The sequence below is a fragment of the Suillus subalutaceus genome, assembly GCF_016647625.1.
Source record: "Suillus subalutaceus strain FC151 chromosome Unknown DFJ58scaffold_78, whole genome shotgun sequence".
Classification (NCBI taxonomy): Eukaryota; Fungi; Basidiomycota; class Agaricomycetes; order Boletales; family Suillaceae; genus Suillus; species Suillus subalutaceus.
Window position 1 is genome coordinate 204,206 of NW_024540327.1, and position 9,110 is coordinate 213,315.

The 9,110-nt window shown below is 47.3% G+C and overlaps 2 protein-coding genes across 2 annotated transcripts; one reads left to right on the forward strand and one right to left on the reverse strand.

Moving 5' to 3' along the window:
* The first annotated feature begins 83 nt into the window (after window positions 1–83).
* On the forward strand, window positions 84–1,779 carry DFJ58DRAFT_906755 (isoprenoid synthase domain-containing protein). The gene is made up of 9 exons (XM_041395027.1): window positions 84–221; window positions 277–431; window positions 490–536; window positions 567–812; window positions 869–951; window positions 1,020–1,087; window positions 1,144–1,222; window positions 1,274–1,376; window positions 1,432–1,779. The coding sequence occupies exons 1-9, from the start codon at window positions 132–134 to the stop codon at window positions 1,626–1,628; spliced, it is 1,068 nt and encodes a 355-aa protein (XP_041242236.1). The 5' UTR covers window positions 84–131; the 3' UTR covers window positions 1,629–1,779.
* A 4,631-nt stretch (window positions 1,780–6,410) lies between these two features.
* Window positions 6,411–7,558, reverse strand: DFJ58DRAFT_464976 (uncharacterized protein). The gene is made up of 2 exons (XM_041380514.1): window positions 7,314–7,558; window positions 6,411–7,253 (listed from the first exon to the last, which is right to left on the reverse strand). Exon 2 carries the CDS (start codon window positions 7,221–7,223, stop codon window positions 6,819–6,821), a length of 405 nt encoding a protein of 134 aa, XP_041242237.1. The 5' UTR covers window positions 7,224–7,253; window positions 7,314–7,558; the 3' UTR covers window positions 6,411–6,818.
* Between the last annotated feature and the right edge of the window lie 1,552 nt (window positions 7,559–9,110).

Genomic DNA, 9,110 nt, shown 5'->3' on the forward strand with positions numbered 1-9,110 from the left:
TCATGGTCAGATTTCGCTACCCTTGTCGCCTCCGAATAGGCCCAACAGCGCCTCGGTGTTCATGTGACAGATCTCAGAATCTCATGAGTTGAGGTCACCCGATTGAACCAACCTAATTTGTCTCAATAGTCATGATGCGTGCTAACATCGAAAAATACGATAGCTTCCTCTCAAGCCTGTGTGCATCATCGGCTAGCACATGGACCGAAGCTCAGGAATCTGTGAGCATCTTTACAGATCTTGAGTTTGACTAAAGGCTCAGGTTCACTCTGCTAGGCGTTGCTCGAGCCCTACACCTACATCACTGCCAACCCAGGGAAGAAGGTCTCAGACAAGCTTATCGAAGGCTTCAACCTCTGGCTTAATGTCCCCAAAGACAAGCTTGCGGTCATCATCCGTGTTGCCGCTCTTCTCCATAATGCCACTCTCTTGTATGTCTCTCCATGTTACCGAACTAATCTCAATACCAACTAACCTTCATATCTACAGGGTAGACGACATTGAAGACGACTCTCAGCTGAGACGTGGGATTCCAGGTTTGTCTGCTGTTCGCGATACCCCTGAAGCGGTTGTTGATATCTTCCAGTCGCGCATAAAATATATGGTATCCCCCCAGACCATCAATACCGCCAATTACATCTACTTCCTAGCGTGTCAGGAGTTGTCTGCTCTGAGACCCACAAAGCGGCGTCGCGCTTGTGATTCAAGTGCAAGTCCAGACAGTAGGCTTAGGGACAACAGTCCCACCGCCGAGAGGCCTAATTTCCCTAAACGCCTCATTTCCGATCATGACCTGGACCGTGTAGTGAGTGGTATGTCATTTATCACCATTGTTGCATATACAGTCCCAACGTAAAGACGAAAATAGATGAACTCGTGTCACTGCATCATGGGCAGGGCTTGGACATCCTCTGGCGTGATACCCTCCGCTGTCCCACAGAAGACGAGTACGTGCAGATGGCAAAAGGCAGTAGGTTGTCATCGTTTTCTAAGAGATTACCCTGAATGTAGCTACCTAGAAGCGGGGGGGTCTTGTCAGGACTGCTGTCAAAGTCATGATGGCATGTGCTACGACAAACACGAACGTGTAAATCCCACATGGAGTCCCTGGATTTTTCTCGGACTGAATGACTCCTGTCTTAGTGACTACATCCCTTTGTGCAATCTCATTATGGTTTATTACCAAATACGTGACGACTACATGAATCTCCAGAGCGATCAGGTTAGTCTCCAATCTGAATTCTTTGAGACGTGATCTGAATATTCTCCTCAGTACATGAACAACAAGGGCTTTGCAGATGATCTATCTGAAGGAAAATTCTCCTTCCCTATTGTTCATGGCATCCTTGAACAGCCTGAAAATCAACTGATCATGAGTGGGTTCAAAATCATGTTTACCGCCATCTCATTCGATTTCAATGATATTGTCAGATGTCCTGCAAAAACGCCCCAAGACTCCTACCCTCAAGCATCACGCTATCGAGTATCTCAGAAACACCACCAAGTCGTTTGATTACACCCTAGCAGTGCTCAAAAAGTTGGAGCAACAAGCTAGGAGAGAACTCGAGAGACTTGGTGGAAACCCGATGTTATCTGCACTTTTGGACAAGCTTCATGTTGATACATGAAACATTATGCCCTTCTTCATACTGTATTGTCATGGCTTAGTCGATCCCCGCGGATGTCCAGATCATGTGTGCCTGTTACTGCCAGTAGTAGTATGTACTATGTAGATTCGAAGACTCGGTGGCCTCGAATATTTGATTGTGTTTCAGTTATCAAATAGGGTGCGGGGGATAGCCTGGCATTAACATCACCGTGACATATTAAAATCTAGTCTGCCTAGACAGTCCGTAAAAAGGAAACCAGCCATTCATTTTTATTCATGGCTCAAATCAACTATCAATGGGGGGGGGAAATAATTTGCCAATGTGGCCAGGGTGTAGCATGATAGTGCACGGAAGCTTGAATTCAAGTATTACGTCATGTGGTTGCTAACTATAACCTTAGCTTCAACTTGAAGCTTGAACGTTTGAACGTTCAACGTTGTGAACGATGAACAATCTTCATTGTGTTGTGACATAGCAATCAGCCGACATGGTTCGTGCACTTCCTAGCGGAGTTACGAGAGCATCTGAGTGGCGGAGTAGTTAGTTGATATAATAGATAAACGGAATCAGCCGAATATATTCTGCGCGCCACGAACTCCTATTATCGTCGCTGTTCCTACTAAGCCCGGAACCTAAATCTTAAGAGGTTACGAGCCCTGTGATACGTTATAAAGTTAACGTCAAAGCAATACATTGACACAAACAAGCAAGATGTCGAATCCCAATCCTAATCCTCCGACTTCTACAACTGTTGGGGCTTCCACAACAGTACCTGTCCCTGCAACAGTACCTGTTCCTGCGGCTACTCAGAAACCTAAAGAAATAAACTTAGGAGCGTTGTCGTCATATAAAATTGAACCGCTGAAAGAAAAAAACTGGAGTGGATGGAAAGCCCGTATGATGGGCCTTCTCAAGCTTCACGGCATGGCTGAACATGTCAACGGCACGACGAAAAAGCCTGATGCAGGCAAGGTGGATGAGTTAGCGACCTGGAACAAACTCGACCAAGTTGCACAGACCTTGATAATGAACAGCATCACTGACGAGCAGATGGTGCTGATACGAGTAACGAGAGACGGAGACCTGCAAAGGCAAACGAGAGGCTCAGTCTTATGGGAATAGACTCTGTATTATTGCAAGTACCTGCAAAGGCAAACGAGAGGCTACGGTAAGTGTTAGTGAGTGTTAAGTACGACGACGAACGAAGGGATCTCACCTCAGTCTTATGGGAATAGACTGAGGTGGAACAACGCGGGTGCGAGGACTATATACGAGTCCGCGTTAGCGATGATGTAAGTAGTAAGCATGTTATAGTACGTGTGCGCAGCAAGATAAGAAAATGAACATTACTAACGAGACTTGCAGATTACGTCGAAATATCCAACACTCCCCTTCAAGTCTAGCATAGTCCGAGCATATCAACAAACTTCTGAACCTTCGAACGAGCGAGTGCCTTGGTGAAAACGTCTGCGACGTTTGCGCTTGTTGGGCAGTATACAAGCACGACCTTTCCATCACTGACAGCTTTTCGAATAAAGTGATAGCGGATATCAATGTGTTTCGTGCGCGGATGGAATTTGTTGTTCTGGGTGAGGGTGATAGCGCCTTGATTGTCGCACAGAACGATGGTGGGACCGACAATGGGCGCGCGAATTTCGCCGATGAGGCTACGAAGCCAAATGACATCCTTAAGCGAGTTCGTCGCGGCAACATACTCAGCTTCCGTTGAGGACAATGCAACTATATTCTGCTTCCTCGATCCCCAAGCTATTGGCATTCCCGCGAGCGATACGACGTGGCCCGAAATTGAATGGCGATGAGGTTGCGAGCCCCAGTCAGCGTCAGTGTAAGCCAACATGCCTTCATTAGGGTCCGTGAGGTTGAGACGAAGGTCTCGCGTGCCTTTGAGATAGCGCAAAACTCGTTTTGCAGCTTGCCAATGGGTTTCTACCAGGGTTTTGGGTGAATTGAGCGAGAGTCGAGGTTGCAAATGCAATGTCAGGGCGCGAGCCGAGTGCAGCCCATGCTAAGGACCCAACGAGTTCTTGGTAAGGAACACTTTGCATCTCGTTGGCATGCTGTGCCGTTGTTGGTGACTGGTCAGTTGAGAGCATGATACCAGGTTCGAGAGGTGTGGAGACGGTGTTGGCATGTTGGAGTCCAAAACGATCAACGAGAGTGTCGATGTAAGCACGTTGGGATAATGATAATGTTCGCGCCGTTTTGTCATACTTGACTTCGAAACCGAGCAACCATTTGATCTCTCCAAGGTCAGAAATCTCGAACCTCTTCCTAAGCTCGTCTTTCAACCATTCTATTGCCTCGATAGAGTTTGCCGTGGCGGCCATGTCATCAGTAGACACGGAGACAACAGTGGATGACTTCTCGTCATGTTTGAAGAAGACCGCATGGTCAACAGCTGATCGCGTGAACCCAATCTCGCGGAAAAAATTCACATAGTGTCTCGTACCATTCAAAGCCAGCCTGCTTGAGTCCGTAAAGACTTTTCTTGAGTTTGCAGACCTTGCCTTCTTGACCGGGCTTGAGATATCCAGGAGGTGGTCTCATATAGACATCCTCGGTCAATTCAGCATTGAGGTACGCATTTTTCACGTCGATCTGGTGGATCTCCCATCCTTGGCTAGCGGCATTGGCGAGAACGGCTCTGACAGAAGGAAGTTTCGCGACGGCAGCAAAGGTTTCGTTGTAGTCAATGCCTTCTCGTTGACTGTTGCCGTTGGCGACGAGGCGTGCCTTGTACCGTGTGATGTCGCCATTTTCGTCTCGCTTGGCTTTGAGAATGAAATGAGAGTTGATTATGTTCGCGTCAGCAGGTGGATCAACGAGGGTCCCAGGTGTCGAGCTTCTCGATTGCGACAATTTCATCATCCATTGCTTTCTGCCACTTTTCTGCATCTGGACCACGAAGTGCTTCTCTGATGGTTGGTTCGTCGCCAGGGGAAGATGCTAGAGCATAGTGCGCGAGCATAGCAAATTCGTTGTGCGGGAATTCATCTTCCAAGTCTGGTGATTCTTCCATCCATGTTGCATTGATTCGTTCGGCTCGATCAAAAACATCTCGGCTATAGTAGCCTAGAGGGAATTGGACATGGCGAGTTGTGCGAGGTTCGACAGCTGGTTCGGGTTCGGGAAGTGACGTTGTAGGCGAAGCAGGAGGTTGATGATTGATGGTTGCTGGTGGAGTTGATTGGCTAGTTGTGACGGAAGATGGTGTTGGTGTCGCGGGAGTTTTCAGTGCTTCACTAGTGGGTTTCGAGGTGTTGTGAAGGACGATACTCTCATTCTCCCCTTCGAACTGCACATCACCTGTAGTAGCTTCGTCAGGAGCAAACCTCACATCTCGTTCAACTGATACTCGACAAGTGTCAGGCCAGAAGACTCGATACCCTTTACTCTCGTTATCATACCCTAAGAACTTCCCAGCCTTTGCACGTTCATCGAGCTTTCCCGCATCTAAGATCTTGACATAGATGGTGCAACCAAATCTCCGGATTCCCGAAAGATCAGGTTTTTCGCCATGAACGACTTCGAATGGTGTCTTGTTGGTGAGAGCTCGTGTGGGTGATCTATTTTTGAGGTAGACAGCGTGATTTACGGCCTCAGCCCAAAGAGCTTTAGGAAAATCTGCACCAATAAGAAGAGCTCGAGCATGCTCGACGACGGTTCGATTAACTCGCTCGGCAACACCATTTTGTTCAGGAGAGTCATGGACAGTGTATTCATGATGGATTCCGCGTTTCGATAGGTATTTCTTCATCTCGTCACTGGAATATTCACCACCACGATCAGATCTAATGAATTTGACCTTGGCATTGTGCTGGGTTACGAGGCGTGCAATGTGCTCAGTGAGTGCTCCAAAGACTCCGCTCTTCTTCCGAAGAAAAACAACAGTCGTCTCACGGGAATAGTCATCCGTGAACGTGACATAATAACGCTTCTTGCCAAGTGATTGAATTTTAGCGGGACCCCACACATCAGTGTGGATGCGTTCACCATACTGGCTGGCTCGTGAATTCGACTGGTCAGGGAATGGTTGCCGTGTTATTTTGGCTTTGACACACGTTTCGCAAAATGTGTTATCGGGAGATGAGGTAATCTCGATACCTTCAACCATGCCCTTGGTTACCATGGCCTTTGTGGCTGCGAACGACATGTGTCCCATGCACTGATGGAGTTGAGTCAATGACATCTTCGTTTTCGGTTTTGCGGGGGCTACTGCAGCTGCGTGCTCCAATCCTGCAATCCGATAGAGACCGTCGACCTCAGGAATCCTCGCAATGAGCTTCTTCGGCTTCTGCGACCAGATTTCGCACCATCCCAGCTCCATATGGATCGATAATCCCGCGCGAATGATTCGGCTTGTGGAAATGAGGGTAAAGGCTATGTTCGGCGTGTATAATACGTCCTTTAGTGTGACTCGGGAACGTGCCTGACCATTTGGTAGCTCTATTTCAACATCTCCTCGTCCAACAGCATGAAGAGTTCGTCCGTCAGCGACATTAATAGGCCTCGGATCAATGGTAGCAAAAGTCTTGAACTTCGCGCGGTCAGGACAAAAGTGGGAGGGTGGCGCCAGAATCAACAATGGCTCCTCGCTTTTCAGCAGGAACTCGAAGTACATTAGCTTCGTCAACGCAATCAGAGGTCAGAAATGCGTAATCTGTGTCTGATGATGCAGTTACGTTTGCTGATTCCGACTTTTTCTGGTTAGGACCTTGACCTTGCTTGCCACCACCTTTTCGCCAGCAGTCAGCTGACATATGACCAATTCGTCCGCAGTTATAGCACTTCTTGTCTGACTTTCCATTCGGCTTCTTCCCACGTCGACGGCCCTTGTTCGATGAAACATTGAGTGCCGAGTCATCTTTGTCTGACGAGTCATCTTTGTCTGACGACTTTCCGAGATTGCGATGGTCGGCTTCTTCGAAAGCAACAGCAATGATCTTGTCAGAGGTGACTAACTGGCTAGTAGCACGAATGGCAACTGTCGTGGATCACATAATGTTTCAGAAGGATTCGGGAAGGGAATTAATGATCATTGCGGTGAAGTCTCGGTCGTCGACAGGTGCTCCCATGCCCGCGAGTTCTTCACGTAGTACCATCATCGAAGTAAGGTGCACTTTGACATCATCATTCTCGTTGCACTTCATACTTTGCAGACGAGCACGAGTGTCTACTTGAACCATGTCACTCTTGCCTTCGTAGATGAGGCAAATGGCCCTCCAAATCGCAGAAAACGGAGCGTTTGTTCTGTACCTGAATCATCACAGTATTCGGAACAGTTGCATAGAGTTGCTGTATAGCAAGAGCTTCCTTCTGCGCGTGCGCGTCGAGAAGGGTTAGGTTCATTTCGATGTCGGTTTCGGTGGCCTCTGCTGATTTGTCGTGAAGCAGGATCTTTTTGCCATCAGGCGTTCTAGGAAGTGGCTGAGGGGCTTTGACGGTACCATCGAGGTGACGGTTCAAGCCGCGCGCTGTCAATGACATGACGGTTTTCATCTTGAATTCAACCCAGTTCTTCTCAGTGAGTTTCGGGACGGCATAGATGCCTGAAGTCGACATGGTTTGATTGGAAGGGACGACGGAGCTCATAACCTGATACGAGTAACGAGAGACGGAGACCTGCAAAGGCAAACGAGAGGCTCAGTCTTATGGGAATAGACTCTGTATTATTGCAAGTACCTGCAAAGGCAAACGAGAGGCTACGGTAAGTGTTAGTGAGTGTTAAGTACGACGACGAACGAAGGGATCTCACCTCAGTCTTATGGGAATAGACTGAGGTGGAACAACGCGGGTGCGAGGACTATATACGAGTCCGCGTTAGCGATGATGTAAGTAGTAAGCATGTTATAGTACGTGTGCGCAGCAAGATAAGAAAATGAACATTACTAACGAGACTTGCAGATTACGTCGAAATATCCAACAGGTGCATGTTACAGAGGCTGCAACGGCCGAACAAATGTGGACAAACCTGATGCGTATTCATCAAGTTCGAGGACAACAAAGCGTCGTCATCGCAAAGCGAAATTTATTCGCTATGCAGGCAACTGAAGGCGTCAATATTGTCGAACATATCAATGAGATGAAACGGCAACAAAATGACCTACATCTTATGGGCGAGATGATTACGGACAAGGAATACAAGTCCTTGCTCGTGATGTCCTTACTGGACTCTTGGGATGCCTTCACATCCTTGTACCTTGGTACACATGTGGATACGCAAGGAACAAAAGGCATAACCTCCCAGGAGATTACCTCATTGATTATAGATGAATATAATCGCAGGGAGACACACGGTACGCAGGAGAAAGGATATTATGCTAAGAGTACCGAACACGGGAAAAAGCGTAAGATTGAGAAGGAAAGACCCAAACAGAACTTACCGGAATGCTCGATTTGCGGTAGGCATAATCATGCCACCGCGAAATGTTATTGGAAAGGCAAGCCGAAGTGTACGTCCTGCGATAAATTCGGACATGAGACTTTGGTGTGCTGGGGGAAGAAGACTTCAGGAACGTCATCCAGACCTCAAAAGCCGAAACGTGCTTACCAAGTGCGCAGCAAGGGTGACGAGACTGATATGGAAGTCGAAGACGAACCTAACATTGCGTTTATGGTTCAGTCTGATTGTGCCCCAAAGAGGGACCAAGAGTCAATGATCTGGTACAAATGGTTCGCAGATTCAGGAACAACATCACATATAACCAGAGTTCGAACTGCACTCACAGATTATGCCCCAATGAAAAGTGAGGTGGTCAGGATAGGGAATGAACCCCTTGAAGTAAAAGGGCGAGGCACAGTTGAACTTGAAAGCTATATGGGCAATCAGAAGATCAAATTTTACTTAAAAAATGTACTATACGTACCGAACACATCAAACAATTTGTTATCCATACGCCAGTTGGATAAAGACGGCAGATGTGCTAAGTTCGGCGGTGGGAAAGTGTCCTTGTACGCTAGACGAGGTCATCACATCGCAGAAGGAAATATTGATCATGGCCTATATAAATTAAATGTGAGAGCAAAATTAAAGCCTATAGCAAGAGCACATACCGTACAACGAAGACCAGCAGCCGATTGGCTGACATGGCATAAACGATACGGACATGTAGCTATTACTGGCCTTAAGAAGCTATATAATGAAAAATTAGTAGAAGGCTTTAATGTCGATGGAAGTGAACCTTCATTTGAATGTGAAGCGTGCATATGCGCGAAACAAACTAGGGAATCTTTCCCAAAATCAGTAGATGAACGAGCAGAGAAACCATGCGAACTTACGCATAGTGATGTATGGGGTCCAGCTAGGACCCAATCCATAGGAGGAGCTCGTTATTATGTATCCTTTGTGGACGATTGTTCCAGAAGGTGTACCGTTGAATTTCTAAAGCACAAAAATGAGGCATCGACAAAGGTAAAGGAATATATTGCCTACCTTGAACGACATAGAAATGAAACACCCAAGCGATTAGGGTAGACAAT